General features: G+C 52.7%; 1 protein-coding gene across 1 annotated transcript in view; it reads left to right on the top strand.

Moving 5' to 3' along the window:
- Window positions 1-2,903: 2,903 nt before the first annotated feature.
- The window catches only part of BMP3 (bone morphogenetic protein 3), a 35,587-nt gene continuing 21,972 nt past the window's right edge, over window positions 2,904-16,518 (top strand). Inside the window, exon 1 of the mRNA XM_077301078.1 lies at window positions 2,904-3,578. Within this exon, the coding sequence (XP_077157193.1) occupies window positions 3,248-3,578 (331 nt within the window). The 5' untranslated portion in view covers window positions 2,904-3,247. The remainder of the gene's footprint in view (window positions 3,579-16,518) is intronic.

Here is a 16,518-nt window from a genome sequence, read left to right as displayed (position 1 = left end):
AGGCAGCGAAGACCTCCACCATGGCCCCGTGAGTGGGAAGGTGAGCCGTGTAACACCCCCCCCCCCCATCCTGGTACAACAGTAACCAGCAGGGCTAGCACCACCATGCTTGGAGGGAGGGTAGCTGCCAGCCCAAAGGCTCCTTGTGGGGCCAGCGGCCACCTACCTCTTGCCCACCTACCTGGCCTGCTACCCACCTGTTAGCCCTTCCACTTGGCTCTCTGCCACCCATTCTCCCAGCCACCGGGGAAGACCACATAGATGGTCCAACACAGTGGGATTCTGGAACGCAATGGCCAAAGCCCTCCCCAGCCACGCGCTGCCTGTCCGCGGCCGTCAGAAAAAGGCCATGTGGGAGGGTGGGACAGATGGACTCTGGGCAAAGGGAGGAACTTGGTTGCCAGCTCCAGTGTGGAAATTCCTGGAGTTTCAGGGGTGGAGTTGTGGAGGCCACCCCCCAAAGCTTCCCATTTTCCTGGAGGAAGGGATCTCTTTCAGCTAAAGGTGAGCTGTCGTTCTGGGAAATCCCAGCTCCCACCTGGAGGCTAACATCCATAGGTGAGACACTTAGGTGGACATGAAGGGAGGTGACTGGGGGGGGAGGCGTGGTGAGGGGCACAGGAGGGGGAAAGACCTCTGGACACTCTCTGTACTCGGAGCCTTCTAAATCCTGCAGCTGGCCCTGCCAACCCCTCTGCCACGCAGTCTCCCCCCCCCCGAGAAGCGGGAAATACATGGAGGATCAAACAACGGCATCGGATCACACTGGTGGGGGCGGATGTGTTGTTGTGCTCTTTGCAGGCATATGAGGTCAAACAGGCATTTCAATAAACGCAGGGAGAGTCTGGGTTCCCCACCCCCCATTTAATCTCTGGTTTCATTAATTGATTGTGTTTTTTGCTCCCTTCCAGATGTGCGAATTAAGAGTTCCAGCTGACTGGGAACTCCGTGGCTGGGGAGGAATGTTATCTGGAGCACAGTTGAAAGGGACATGGCTGCACGTTTTAGGAGCTGGTCCCAGGGGTCTGTTCAGGGACGGCGGGGATGGGGAGGGCGAGGGGGGGGGAGCAACACTTGTTTCCTTCTGGTTGGCTGCGGAAGGAATTGGCAATACCCGGAGTCTGCACATGGCTGCTGTATCAGAGAGCCAAGAGATCTGTCTGTGACCTCCAAGCTGGGCCTGTTTATTCAACTCTTCATTAAAAAGAGAGACGGAGGAGGAAGAGAAAAACGGTTTTCATGCTCACTGATCAATAAATAAAGCTAAATTACTTCATTTTTGTGGCCTGTCCTTTTGAAGAAGAATGGTTCTTATATGCCGCATTTCTCTACCCGAAGGAGTCTCAAAGTGGCTTCTATTCACCTTCCCTTCTCCCCACAACAGACACCCTTTTAGGGAGGTAAGGCTGAGAGAGCCCTGAGATGACTGAAGAAGAAGAAGAGTTGGTTCTTATATGCCACTTTTCTCTACCCGAAGGAGGCTCAAAGCGGCTTACAGTCACCTTCCCTTTCCTCTCCCCACAACAGACACCCTGTGAGGGAGGTGAGGCTAAGAGAGTCCTGATATTACTGAAGAAGAAGAGTTGGTTCTTATATGCCGCTTTTCACTACCCGACTGAGCCAGGGGAGGGGCACAGGTGATGTTTGTTTTTCCAAAGTCACCTGACCACGCTGCCTCGCGCACATGCTCGGGAACGACAGCCTTCTCTGGGTAGCTGTGGGTTGGCAGAGCTTCCCCGGTGCTTTTTCTTGCACATTTTCTGGAAGGGGGGAGGGGACATGCAAGAAAAAGCACCGGGGAATCTCTGCCAAGCCAGAGCATCCACGCTATTTGCAGAGGGGGGAGAGAATCCAGATTCCGCCATGCTCGGTCGGGTTCCTGTAAGACGTCCTGGGCATGTTTGCCAATGTGCAATGCAAGAGCTAGTCCTGGGGGTCCGGAGAACATGCAGTTGGGGGTTGCAAGAAGAGATGCAGATGACTTTTGCTCCACCTCTACGGTGGCATTTTAGAACTGTATTAGGCAAGCACAATGGTTGCACAGATGAAGTCACCTGAGAATCACTCCCTCACTGGGAAGCAAATAAGAACAGACACTCAACCACAAGTGCCAAGGCACAGCTGTCTTAAGACAATCTCCTAGGGTGGCCAGGGCCAAAGATGGGGCAGAAGCAGCTTGACATGCCAGCCTGGTATCATGGTTAAGAGCGGCAGCAGTCTGGAGAACTGGGGGGTAGTCAAACTGCGGCCCTCCAGATGTCCATGGACTACAATTCCCATGAGCCCCTGCCAGGGGCTCATGGGAATTGTAGTCCATGGACATCTGGATGGCCGCAGTTTGATTACCCCTCATGCAGCCAGCTGGGTGACCCTGGGCCAGTCACAATTCTGTCAGAGTGGTTCTCGCAGCGCAGTTCTGTCCGAGCTCTCTCCGCCCCACCTCCTTCACAGCGGGCCTGTTGTGGGGAGAGGAAAGGAAGGTAGGGAAAAATGGGGGCATAAAACCCAACTCATCTTCTTCCGCGTCAGGGACCTGGTATTCCTCGGAGAATAGCTTGGAGACCTGCCGAGATCCGGCTCGTGTGGACGCTCCAGGATCCAGAATGCCCACCTAACCATGCGCAGCACATCATGACGCCCAAAGGAACATGGTCAATTTCCAGCCAAGAATGTGCACCAAATGAAAGAGAGAGGAATTGTCCGCGATCAATCCGAGAAATGGCCGCAGGGGTGCAGCTGCAGGGCGCTCCGGGCGCAGGTGGCCTTCCCCCTTCTGGGTGCGCCGGGGGAGGGAGGGGAACGAGAGCCCGCCCGCCTGCCTGCCTGCCTAATGGGAGGGCCCCAATCCGGGCGCGGGGCGGGTGGGCCGAGGCGAGAGCGCGCGTGTACGCGGGCGAGCCGGAGCCGGAGCGGCCGCGGGGCGGTGTCCTCCTCCTCCTCCTCCCGCGCGTTCCCGTGGCTCCCAGGCGCTGCCTGTGCGGCAGGCGGCTCGGCGCGGAGGAGGAGGCGGCGGCGGCGGCGCGATTGGCTGCCGCCCCGGCCGCGCTGGGACTCCTCGCACCCCCGCCGCACAAAACTCAGCCCGGCGCCGCGGCGGCCCCACTCCGGGCGGGAGCCGAGCCAGGGAGCCACCTGCGGGAGCCGCCGACAGCCTCGCGGCGCCCCCGCCGCCCCCCTCGCCAGCCCTCGCGGCGCCCACCACCCACCCAGCCCCCCACCCACCCACCCACCTGCCGCCCTGCTCGGGATGGCCGCCTCGCCCCGCGCCCTGCGGCTCCTGCTGCTGCCGTCGTCGTCGCCGTCGCCGCTGCTGCTGCTGTGCCTCTGCCTGCTGGCGCCCGGGCAGGCGCGACGGGAGCGCTCGGGCGGGCCGGGGCCAGGCGGCGGCGGCTGGAGGCAGGCGGTGGGGACGGCGACGGCGACGACAGGTGAGCCTGCCGTCCCCGCCGCCGACATGGACATGGTCTCGGAGCACATGCTGCGCCTCTACGACCGCTACCGGGGCCGGCCCGACGGCTCGCGGGCGCTTCACCTCCGCCAGGGCAACACGGTGCGCAGCTTCCGAGCGCGGCCGGCAGGTGAGTCGAGGGGGCGGACGCGGCTCCGGGGTGCGGTTGCTGGACGTGCGCGGCCGAGGGCAGCGGGGTGCGGGCGCCGGGTGGCGGGCGCGTCGCTTTCCGCACGGGGGAAAGTTTGCTTCGCGATCGCGTCGCTGCGCCGCCCGCCTGGGTGCCTTTGGGACGGGGCGCCCGGCTCTGACGCCGCCCGGACGGCGAAAGTGGACTGGCTGGTCAGGCGCTTGAAGCCGTGGCAGAAACAGGCAGGGCGAGTCTAAATCCCCAGTCCCCATTAATTCAACTCGGATTAACTCCTGGCGGGATCGAGCCAGGTGGGTTCGACGGGACGGTCGGGAGCGGCGGGACAAAGTCGGAGTCCGTGGCGTGTCTCAGCGTCCCTGCGCAGGTGCGCTTGGGCGCAGCAAAGCTCGTAGCCGGTCTTGGAGGTGCCGCTGGACTCATATTTGGTCCCGGAACGTCGAATCGGCCTGAAGCAGCAGCAGGACTGAGTCGGAGTCCGAAGGCATCCTGGAGACCGGCGAATCTGCATTCGAGGTAGACCAGTTTGCGCTGGCGGCCCCAAATATCTGTGTGTGCACGCGAAAGCTGTTGTATACCTTGAATACAACCTGGTTGGGCTTCAGGGTGCCACCGGACTCGGACCTTGTTTCGTCCCCCTGAGATAGTTTTGGGCCGGGGTTAGGGGGGTAGCCGTGTTTAGTTAGATTCGACTCAAGCAGGTTAAAAATTCCAGAGTGCCAAACTTCCCTGGGTCCGATGCCTGTGCCTTTAGAACAGGATCTCATGGCATTGTTAGGTTTCCCCTTCCTTTGACACCCATGAAGGACCCTCCCTTCTCTTTGCTTCAAAAACCAGCCACCCTTCTGCCGAGGAAGGTCGAAATATCCCCCCCACACACACACACACATACTCCTGTTTTTGTGAGTGTTGGCATGTCTGGTTTGGGGGGGGGGCTGATGCGTTTTGTGCCCCTTGCCAGAGAGAGAGAGGTGTTGGGAGCACAGGCTTCGGGGAGCAGGACAAGCAGGGTCCCTGGAGAGAGAGCAGCCCACCGGAGCAAAGAGGCTCCATCGGAAAACAGCTTTTGTGGACCTGAGGTCACCTGAGGTTTCCCAGGGAAGACCTGGCGGACTGTTTTTTTTTTTAAAGGTAGACATTGCTGAATTACTTTTCCGCCTGCTGCTTCACTCCAAGCCCATGGGCCTTAATTTTAAAGTGTGGGTCTCCACCTTTTTCTCTCCCCCCTCCCTCCCCAAAGTTAAAATGGGTCCCGGAGAGAAAGTATTACTCACCAGGAGCCGCTCCGCCGCTAACAGAGGTCCCTGTTTGAAAAGCTTTTTTTGGAGGCGAAAGCCAAATCACGCATAATAACATCCAACACCACAAAAGGGGGGGGGGGAGCCGTCTTGCTGCTGTGCCGGACCGCTCACCGGGGATCTGGTGAACGATTTGACAGCTGGGGAGAAATTGTCCCAAATTTCGGCAAAGAGGAGGGTTTTTCCGCCCCCCTCTTCCCAAAACGCTCAAACCTCAGAAAGTCTATTCTCGGGCGCATACCTGGAATCCACAGTGTAAACAGACGAGGGAGGTGACCGACACAAATAATTGACATTCGAAGGCACCCTGGACCTACTTGGAGGGACCCGGCTAGAAGAAAGATGTGTTTGGTGCTGGGTCAAAGCGTTGCCAAGTTTTGGCCGGTTTATGGCAAGCCTTCATGGGGCAAGAGATGGACACTGATGCTTTGCCATTGCTTGAGTTGCCCCCAAATCCCACAGACATCTCTTCTGGCCCCGGGGTTTGGATCCGCGATGTGAGTGCTTGCAAATAAGTAACCCTTTGTTCAGCAGGGCTTGTTTTAAAAAAACCTTACAGACTGTGCCAAGCATCTTCCTGTTTCCTGCCAAAGGTGAGGCCCGTCGGCTGTTCTCCGGATCGCGCCCAGTTGGGTTTCAGCCCGGTAGGCAGAGATGCTCCAGGCTGGGGGCTCAGATGGTGGGTTAGGAGGCTGGCCACAAATTAGATGTTCCACGAGGAAGTCGAACTGAAGCGCTGAAGCCCAGTGGCCATCGAGGCCCTCCGGAATGAGCATGATTCATTCTGATCCGATTCGCGGGAGCCGGGCCGGTTCTGGAAGTAGAGTTTCTGGCCTCTGAAGCCGGAGGGTCATCTATGGTGGCCTCCTCATTTGTGTCTCCCTCCCTTTCTTTGCAAAAGTCGCTGGATCTCTTGGTGGTTGTCGCATCTTGGGACCGTGTGTTACAGAAGTTAACTTTGTCCTGCCTGGTGCATTGTTTCCTTTTGTCTTGTGTGGGAGTCTGCGGGTTCAGGGCTGTCGGGTTGCGTCTGACTTGAGCAACCCTGCGACTTTGCCTTCTCCAAAATGGCCTTGCAAACTGAGGATCCTCGGGGTTACCTTGGTTGAGTCTGTCCACCTGCTTTTGGGTCTCCTTCTCCTGCTGCCTGCAGCTTTTCCTCGCCTGATGGCCTTTTCCGGTGACTCACGTTTTCTCATTCTGTGATAAAGGTGCCATAGCCTCGGTTTAGTTCTTGAGAGAGAGCTCTGCCTTAACCTAGACTGCCCCCCTGAAAAAAACCTACTCCAATCTTTGGAAAATACTGTCCTGGTATTTTGAGGGAAAGAAAATGGATTCTTACTTAGAAGAGGAAGAGTTGGTTTTTATACCCCAGCGGAGGCTCAAAATAGCTTACAACCGCCTTCCCCTCCTCTCCCCACCCTGTGAGATAAGTGGGGCTGAGAGAGCTCGGAGAGAGCTGTGACTGGCCCAAGGTCACCCAGCTGGCTGCAGGTGGAGGAGCAGGGAATCAAACCCAGCTCACCAGGTCATAAACCGATACTCTTAACCATGACACCACACTGGCTAGTCCTCCCCCCCCTTTACTTATATCATTGTTTTCCCCCCAAGGTGGACTCTAAAGCAGCTTATATTTTCCTCCTTTCCTCCTTTTTATCCTCACAACAACCCTGCAAGGCAGGCCCAACTTAACCAGCACGCTTTCATAGCAAGAGTGAGGATTTGAACCCAGGTCTCCCAGATCGTAGTCCGACACCACAACCACCACGCTGGGCCGGCTCCCTTTCCCCTCCTATTTCTCACCTCCACCCTTTCCAGATGCTTCAAAAATGTACACACCTATGTTGTGCCCCCACCTTCCCCCCATTTTGTATTTGTTGGTGGGAAAAAGCCACCTTTCCGCAGCTAAACCTGTGCCTGGACTCTGAAGAGCGGGAATCTCAAAAGTCCCGGGTCTAAAAAACGCCGTGTCGACAATTGTGGTTGTGTCATTAGTATTGCGGAGAAGAGAAGAATCCGTGCTGTTTTCTGACTGCTGTGTGAGCTGTTGAATGTTTGCCTGCAGTGGTTGGCAGGTGATTTCTCGCACGCCTTTAGCAAGCAACCGAAGATACGGCTCTTGTGCGGGACAGCCGAAAGCGTACGTTAGCCGACGCCTGGGCGATCGCAGTTGTTCTGGCAGCAAACTATTGCGAGGAGTTCCCTTCTTGCATCCTAATCTTCGGGACGGGGAATTCTGTCCAGCAGAAGAGGGTCTCCTAGTTGCTGAGGCTGCAAAGGCCCCGTTTGTGGTTAAAACCAGCAGCAACAAGAGAACTGGGCTCTTGAAAGCAGTGGAACGTACCGGAGCAATTTAGATGTCAGTCTCTGCTGGCCCAGGTGGCCGTTGCAAGCCACCTCCGCACGCCGTGTCCGAACACTGACTATGTCCATAGTGGCAACTGACCGCTGCAGATGGGCTCCCGGTTAGGTTTCTTTGAAATTCTGTTTAGCCACTCTTCTGCCCTGCAGAACTCTTATGTGGACTTTGGACGTAAATAAAACATAAAACAACAATTACATAAAAGGCCACCGTTTGAAATCTCAAGGAGGACTTGCAGTGCAGGCAGCGTAGTTAGTCAAATGCAGTCCTAGAGAAAACCATGTTCAGCTGCCTTCTGAATATCAAGAGCGAGGGGCCGGGCACACCGCCCTAAGTCACTTGCTCCATGCTGGGGCCACCCCTGAGAAGGCCCTGCCTCGTGCACCCGCTGAATGAACTTGTTTGATTGATGGGACGGGCAGGGGGGGTCTCTGCATGTAATCTTAATTCCCAGGTAAGGCCCTGTGGGAGAAGATGGTCCTTCAGATACCCCAACCCCAAGCCATGTAGGATTTCAAAGGACCAACATCTGGAATTGGGCACAGGCGAAGAACAGTGGCCAATGTAGTTGCTATAGTAACAGGGTCTTGCGTTCTCCGTACCTGGCTGGACCGCTTTCTGACTCCCTGCAGCTTCTGAGCACTCTTTGGCAGTAACCCCAAGCAGCATGATGCGCCCAGAAGGTCCAGTCACAAAGTGCATTGCAGCCTTAGGGGTGGCCAAAATGTGGCTCTCCAAATGTCCATGGACTGCAATTCCCATAAGCCCCTGCCAGCATGTGGTCGGCAGGGGCTCATGGCAATTGTAGTTCGTGGACATCTGGACAATTTGCCCCTCTCCCCATCAATCTTGACACCTCAACTCCCTTAGGCCTGTCGGTGTCCTTCTAGGAATGTAATACGGCTTTCTAGAATTCAACACAGAGGGGAGGAAATGGGAACGTTCTGGACAGAGTCCATTCTGTTCTGAACTCAGATTTTGTCTGGTGCTGTCCAATTGTCTCTTAGGCATATTTCCACAGGAGGAATCCCCATTCAGGAGGGGAAAAGGAAATACATCTTCCCTTGAGTGATTAAATTGTGGGATTTGGCATCAGTGGACACTGCCACAAGCAGAGATGGCTTTACAAGAGGAGTAGGTGCACGGAGGAGAGGTCCGTCAGGCGTGATGACTAAAGGGAACTGCCAGAACCTGACCCTTTCGACCACCAAACAGAAGGGAGAGGAGGCAATGGGTAGGGGGCAAGTCCTTGGTCTCTGTCCCTTCTGTGCAGATTCTCTAAGGTAGGACTGGCCCAACTCCTGGATTTATCAGATGCCCATGGACTACAATTCCCATGAGCTCTAGCCAGCAGGGACTCATGGGAATTGTAGTCCATTGGGCATCTGGCTGGCGACTGTGTGGAACTGGATGCTGGGCTGGATTGACCACTGGTCTGACCCAGCAGGGTTGCAGGGGATGTCCTTGTGTCACTGAAGCTCAACAGCCTTTTTTTGTTTTGTTTCTTGCTGTTTGCGTTCTTCTCTGCCATTCTTGAGCCTCAACTTGCGAGGTGGTAGTGCAGAAGGGAAGCTGTTTGGGGATGATGCATTCCCTAAAGTTGGTTTCCCTGGTGTGTACCTCCTGGTGGCACCTGGGTCCAGGCCACCGTGTGACACAGTGTGTCAGACTAGATAGACGGTTGGCTCGATCGATCCAAGATGGTTTTGCTCGGTGTCGTGGTTAGGAGCACCAGGTTTGATTCCCCGCTCCCCCACATGCAGCCAGCTGGGTGACCTTGGGCTCGCCACAGCAGTGATAAAGCTGTTCTGACCCAGCAGGAACATCAGGCTCTCTCATCCACAGGGTGCCTTTGTCTCGACTGGCAGCAAACAAAGCTGCTTGTTTGACCTGGGCAAGTGAGCATGATTTCTGGAGACCAGGCAGGAAAGTCCTTGGAAAGGACCATTGGTGTGCCGCAAAGCATTCTGGGCATGGATTGTTTAGCCTTTCTTTTGCAAGAATCCTAGAGTTGGAAGGGACCTCCTGGGTCATCTAGTCCAAATCCTGCTGCTGGTCCCTGCCACCCCTTTTCTGCCTGGATCCTAAAATGAGCTGTGACTCAATGATTAATAATAATAAACAATTTTATCTTTATAGCCCACCCTTTCCAGTTGGTTAAGGATAGGTTGCCACAGGATCCATACAATTAACTTTACATAGCTAAGCAGTCTTTTGAACATATGCATTAAATTATGTTCATTAAATTATAATTGTGAATGTGATTCGTAAACCACCATCTTCACCTCATGCAGGGAACAAAGTTTTGTTGGGCGGGTTGGTGTTTTGGTCTGCGCATGATTCCCCCACTCATGCTTAATGATGTGAGACCTTAGACAACACTGGCATCTCGGCAGATACTGGGGGAGGGATTAGAAGAAGAGCTGCTTTTTGATACCTTGCTTTTCTCTACCCGAAGGAGTCGCAAAGTGGTTTACAATCACCTGCCTTCCTTTCCCTCCTACAGACACCCTGTGGGGTAGGTAAGGCTGAGAGAGCTCTGAGAGAACTGTAACTGGCCCAAGGTCACCCAGCTGGTTAGATGTGGAGGAGTGGGGAATGTCACCCAGTCCTCCAGATTCAAGGGTGCCGCTCTTCACTTCTCCACCACAATCAGCTTTCCCTTCTTCTCCCCACAACCGACATCCTGTGGGGTGGGTGATGCTGAGAAAGCTCTGAGAGAACTGGCACTGGCCCAAGGTCACCCAGTTGACTGCAAGTGGAGGAGGGGGGGAATCGAACCCGGTTCTCCAGATTAGGGATTGCCACTTTTAACCACACCACCACGCCGCCTCACATTAATAAGACATGAGATACTAATAAATTCTTCGTGAGCACTGACATCAGTTGCCATTAAATTTTAGTGACACGTTATGTAGAGGAATCCCTCTATGCCAGGGGTAGTCAAACTGCGGCCCTCCAGATGTCCATGGACTACAATTCCCAGGAGCCCCTGCCAGCGAATGCTGGCAGGGGCTCCTAGGAATTGTAGTCCATGGACATCTGGAGGGCCGCAGTTTGACTACCCCTGCTCTATGCACTAGCGAGATATTCCAGTGACCCTGTCAGGGTCAAACAGATTAAGTTAAGGTATCAATTAAATAAACATTTAAAGTAGAGGTTTAGAATAATAATTGCTAGTGGCTGGTTAAAAGGGAAATCATAATACAAAACAAAAACAAAAACCCATCCTTGGATGAGGAGGGGTAAGAGAAGCACATTATGCCTTGCAGATGAAAGTTTTCTCTTGAAGTTTTCTCTTGTGGCCTGAAATCCAGCCACCTTCTCCGTCACAATAGGAGACTTATTGTCTAATAAAAATTACATATTACTTCTGGAAAACTCTGCAGAATCAACCAAAATTGGATCAGTCAGTGGGTGGCAAAACTGGGAGAGTGACGGGCAGTACCGTAAGGTGCAAGATATGGCGCTGAGTTCAGGTGAACATAGCTGGCCCAATCTGTCCTCCACGGGAACACCTTTATATCTCCCTGATAAGTGGAGTTATCCCTCTTCCTTAGGCCATCTGGGTTTGGGGCAACAGCCCTGTGAAATGCCACCTGGAGAAACCTGCAGGGTTCCCTGCAGGTGACCTCAAACCAAGGTCCATCTAGCCTCCTGCACTGTTGCCAATGGCCAGATTCCCTCTGGATGCCATTGGATTCTAGCCATCAGAAGGTTGTTGGAAGATGTTCCCTAGAACAAGTCTGCCTTGTTAATAGAGAAAGCCCTCTCTCAGGAAAGACCACACCTGGATGGCTCAAGCTAGCCTGATCTCATCGGATCTCAGAAGCTAAGCAAGGTCAGCCCTGGTGAGGATTTGGATTAGGGTTGTGTGCGGCGGCGTCCGAATCTGCCATTCCAGGCCGATTCGGACGCCGCCACACACAACCCTAAGAATTGGAGACCTCCACGGAGACCAGGGTTGCTACGCAGAGGCAAGCCATGGGAAACCACTTCTTTAACACCTCTTGCCTTGAAAACCCATTGCGTTGCTCTAAGTTGGCTGCGACGTGGCAGTTCTTGACCGACCCATGCGCATCATGGGGGAAATGCTCCCAGGAAATGCTTGAGAGCAGAGAGTGCAGGTATGGCTAAGGCGAAATATCCTTGGCTTCTTTCAAGACACCTGCTTTAAAAGTTATTTGTTGTTCTAAACCTATAATGTCTTTGGACGGGAGCCCATCTCGGCAGTCTCTCTGCTTGTGTTGACGCCATTCCTTCACTGTGGGTGGCAGAAGGCCTATAAACACATGGGTTTGGTCGCCCCTTCCCTCCTCCTCCTCCTCCTCCACCTCCCCCATCCTCCCACACTTCCAGTGCCAAAGCCATAAATACGAAGTGGCTAAAACTTTCCTGACACTTTTATAAGTACTTATGCAAAATATTTAACCACTTAGGTGTTATCTTTCCGGTCCCTTAGGATGGGACAGCTCGTTGGGAAAGGTTATTGATGGCAAGAAAGTGCATTTTTTGAATGAAACCTTAGATCGGGGGTAGTCAAACTGCGGCCCTCCAGATGTCCGTGGACTACAATTCCCGTGAGCCCCCTGCCAGCATTTGGGAATTGTAGTCCATGGACATCTGGAGGGCCACAGTTTGCCTACCCCTGCCTTAGATCCTATATTGGTGGGGAGTGCATCTTATTCCCCCACCCTGCTCGAATCGGCGCTTGGCTTTAAAGTGGGTGGAAACTGGATCTTTGGTTTCCATTGTAGGTAGACTTGGGGTGTTAAAAACTGCCCACAAGTTTTCTGGATATTAGCTGGGCTCAGCCTGGGGACTTGGACCTTTTTATTAATTCTTGGCTCTTCTTACAAAAACACGGGACATGCCACTCATGTGGCTGAGCCGTTCAGATTGACGAGAAATTTGATTTTGGCCTTAGAAGGTGCGTTGGCGGCACCTGCTGTCCCCGCGTCCCTCCTCAGTGTCACAATTAACACCTGATCCGAGGATTCACTTCTGAGATGACCCCGTCTTGATGAAGGGCTGCAGATGGAGATTTGGGAAACAGGGCAAGGGTGTGGCGTACAGCTTCACGCAAAGACCTTCCCGTCGATCTGAGGCATAACCCGGAAAGTTACCTGCGAGATAAATTGAATTTTGACTCGAAACCCAACCTCTGCATTTCCTAAGGCGGTAGGGAAGGGCGCGGGGAGAGCTGGTTTTCTAGAGATTTCCTGGCAGGGGCAGGATATGGAAACCAGAAAAGGCAGACGTTTGCTTGATGGCTTATCTGATGGGGTTGGTGAAAATCTCTTTTGTCGTTCTTCTCATGGCACGTTAGACTTCAGGCAGACTCCTTCAACGGAGACTATTTCAAAGGTACTCTGGAGGAGAAGGTCCAGCGGTTTAATAAGAGCCCTGCTGGATCAGGCCAGGGGTCCATCTAGTCTAGCCTCCTGTCTCATACAGTGACCAACCAGTTCCTCTGGGGGACCAACGACAGGGTTAGGCTACCGAGTTCCTAGATTCTGATTCTCTGGAGGTTTAAGGGGGTGGCAGGTGACAGTGGATGAGTGTTAGTGTTGTGCATGTCCTGCATAGTGCAGGGGGTTGGACTAGATGACCCAGGAGATCCCTTCCAACTCTATTTATATGATATTCTGAGATGAATAATAATATTCTCATTGTTGGCCGCCGGTCTTCCTCACTCTCCCTTCCCCCTTAAGCGATCTGGTACCCCCCTCGACTGCTGGGTGTTCTTTTCAAATTGAGATTGTCCTCGTTTTTACAATTGTATTGCTATTTGATGATTTTGCTCACTTCTGTTGGCCAACTTGGACCCACTGAAAAGCGCTACAGGTGACGTGCAAATGAATAAATAAGTAGCAAGGCTTTTAAGGAATCAGCTTTCGAGAGTCCAAGGCAGCTTTGACTCTCGGAAGCTGGTATCGCTAAAGTCTTGTTGGGTTCCTGGCCTCTGGGTGGTATCCGGAGAGCTGCTATTACAGTCGCTCTCCAGGCGACCGAGATCAGTTCTTCCGGACAAAATGGCTGCTTGGGAGGGTGGGCTCTGTGGTATTGTACCCTGCTGAGGTCCCTCCCCAAATTCTGCCCACCTCAGGCTCCACCCACAACCTCCCCCAGTATTTTCCAGTCTAGAGGTGGCGACCCATGCTGGTCTTGAAGGGGCCATTGGATGTGAACCTATCTATTCTGAAGTACTATCCTCTGGAAACAAGCGGGCCAGTTGTTTAGATAGATGTCAGAGGGAAACGCAGTTGGAGAGGAGCAGCCAAGGATTGTAACTGATGTAACTTGATGCGTTTTCCTGGAGTGTCTTAGATGTTACTACATTTCACCATGTTTGCAATCCTATGACTCATGTCCCTATGCAATAAGAATACAAGAAGAGCCCTGCTGGATCTGACCAGTGGTCCAGCTAGTCTAGCCTCCTGTCTCATACAGTGACCAACCGGTTCCTCTGGAGGGCCAAAAACAGAGCAGAGAGATTGAGACCTTCATAGGAAGGGGGCAGATCAGGAAGTGCGTTTACCTGATCTGGCCAGGGTGCAACTTAACATCCCTGTGGTAAGAATCTGGGTGTGATCTTGTACACCTCACTTACTATGGAGTTGCAGATCACAAGAGTAGCTTGCTTGGCGTTTTTCCATCTTTGCCAGGCGAGGCTACTAGCGCCCTACCTGTCCCCGGAACACCTGATCCATGTGACAGTCACCTCCAGTCACCTTCAGGCTTGACTTCTGTAACTTGCTCTACAAGGGCCTGCCCTTGTCCTTGATCTAGAAACTGCAGCTGGTGCAGAATGCAGCAGCCAGGGTCCTCACTGGATCACCTTGGAGGGCTCATGTTCAGCCGGTGCTGAGGCAGCTGCATTGGTTGCCAGTTACAGCCCAGATCAAGTTCAAGAAGAACCCCAGATCAAGTTCAAGAAGAACCCTAACAAAAAAAACCCTCTAGCAGTTGCAATTTTTTTGTACAATAAATGATTTTGAGTAACTATACCCTGCTCAAGGTCAATGCACCATATAGCTTTTTTTTAATGGATGAGAAGAAAAGACAAAATGGTCCTAAATTTGGCTGGCTGGTGTCTGACAGTTCCTGGGGGAATTGAGCCCTGAAAAAAGGAGAAAGTTCCCGTAGAACGAACAGCAACGAGAATTTGTGCTTCAAACAAGAAAGAAAGAGAGAGAAAGAGAGAGAGAGAGCCTCAATACCTTAGAAGTCATTTCAGGTATTGCACCTGCCCTAGAGCCAATTCTTGTGGCTTCACAACCCAATGGTTTCCTACTTCCAAAAAAAAAAATTGTTTTTCTTGGTTCAGCTCAAACCACCCGTACAAAATAACACAGGAAATGAAGCATCATGAGCCTGACTAAGCACAAAATATTATCGGGGAAGGAGGCCAGCCAGGTGAGCCGGGTTTTCTTCCCCGTTCCTCCCGCCCGGTTTTGTTTGTACCCTTTCAGCGCAAGCTGACACAAATATTCAGAACATAATTGTCAGGCTGGTGTGTGTGTTGGATGGTTCGTTGCCGTAAGGCAAGTGGGGAAATGCAGCTTGAATCAATAAGCGGGTCAGTTTCTGCGTGTCATCCCGAAAATTCAGAACAGTAAACTGTTCCCGACTGACGGCTGTTCTTCAGTTGTCCCTCCCACTGGCAATTGTTCGTGTGCTCATAGAATCATAGAATAATATAGTTGGAAGGGTCCTCATGGGTCATCTAGTTCAACCCCCACGGTTCTCCTTGAGGTTCCTTAAGGTTCCCGCTCCTCCTTGAGTTGGAAGGGACCTCCAGGGTCATCTAGTCCAACCCCCTGCACAAGGCAGGACACTCACAACTACCTGCCCACCCTCAGTGACCCCAGTTTCATCCTCAAGTGATCCCTCCTCCAAAAATCTCCGGATTCCAGCCTGGCCTGGAGGAAATTCACCTCCCATCCCACAGCGGCAGTTAGCAATTCTCTGGGTATGCAAGGAAGGGCCACAAGAGACAAACACTGGCACATCCCTTCCTGCCCATCCACTTGCAATCTGCCTCAGTTCATAAAACCAGCCTTTCTGTCAGATCCAGCCTCTGCTTAAAAACTTCCAAAGAAGGTGAACCCACCACCTCCCGAGGAAGCCTGTTCCACTGAGAACCACTCTGTCGGGAACTTTTTCTAAAGTTACAGAGGGTGTCAAGGAGAAGATACTTCGGGTGCCTCGCTGAAATCCCAATTCCGGAGACATTTCCGTCCACCTAAAACCAAAACACTGTTTCATGTGGAGAAATGGCTGTTCTAGAAGGAATGAATTGAGAGAGCCAGCATGGTATAGTGGTTAAGAGTGGCAGCCTCTAATCTGGAGGGCCAGGTCTGAATCTCCACCTCCCTCGCAGGGTGTCTGTTGTGGGAAGAGGAAAGGAAAGGCGTTTGTAAGCTGCTTTGAGACTCTTTCAGGCGTAGGGATGCTGACGTGTGAAAGACAGGCTTGTGGGGGACAGTAGTAACAAAGGTCCTTCCTGAAGAATCACACACAGATGGTGACATCTTGGGGAGCTTTTATTTCTCAGGTAGACCACCTAAGACATGGAATTGATCCCCCCTCCCCCCAACCTGACTGACATCTGCCTTGGCTCCTGCCTCTGTTTCCCGGCCAGTTGACAGATGGGCAAATGTCGGTTTTGCCAAGAAATTAGGCTTGGAGAGTTGACATCTTATAACCAAAACAAGACAGCAGGTCCGTTTTGTTTTTGCAACGCAGCCAGGTTGGCATAAAGGGGCATTGGCCACTGCTCCTAAAATAACATTAGAGAGTCTGCATAATCTCATTTATGAAATGATATATTTGACAGTCGCCGTAAACCTCATTACAATTTTTTTAAAGTTTTTTTTTTTTGCTCAGTGAAGCTGTTGTGTACAATCCACAGCACATAAAATAATTTAAAAAAAAATACTATTGCATATCACATTAAGTCTCACCCCAGAGGGAAGGCGAGCAAGACCAGACAATCCCGGTTAATTGGTCATTAGTACCTCCCATTACCATAACCTCAAACACTTAAAAATTGAAAGCACAAACGATTAAAGACAAAACAGAAGGAAACCCCCCTGCTGAGGCAGGTCTTTTCCAAAACAAGCAGCAAAACAGACATCAGAAAATAGCGAGGGGGACCTCATGGGCCCAGGGACATCAGCCCCCTCCCTGTGGAACCTGGCAGGAAATTAAATCTATCTGGCGAATGGCACTTATCCCTCCCCCTTGCAAACCTTCA

The sequence above is a fragment of the Paroedura picta genome, chromosome 10, assembly GCF_049243985.1.
Source record: "Paroedura picta isolate Pp20150507F chromosome 10, Ppicta_v3.0, whole genome shotgun sequence".
NCBI lineage: Eukaryota > Metazoa > Chordata > Lepidosauria > Squamata > Gekkonidae > Paroedura > Paroedura picta.
Note: the sequence above shows the minus strand (reverse complement) of the source record. Positions and strands in the feature narration are given on the sequence as shown.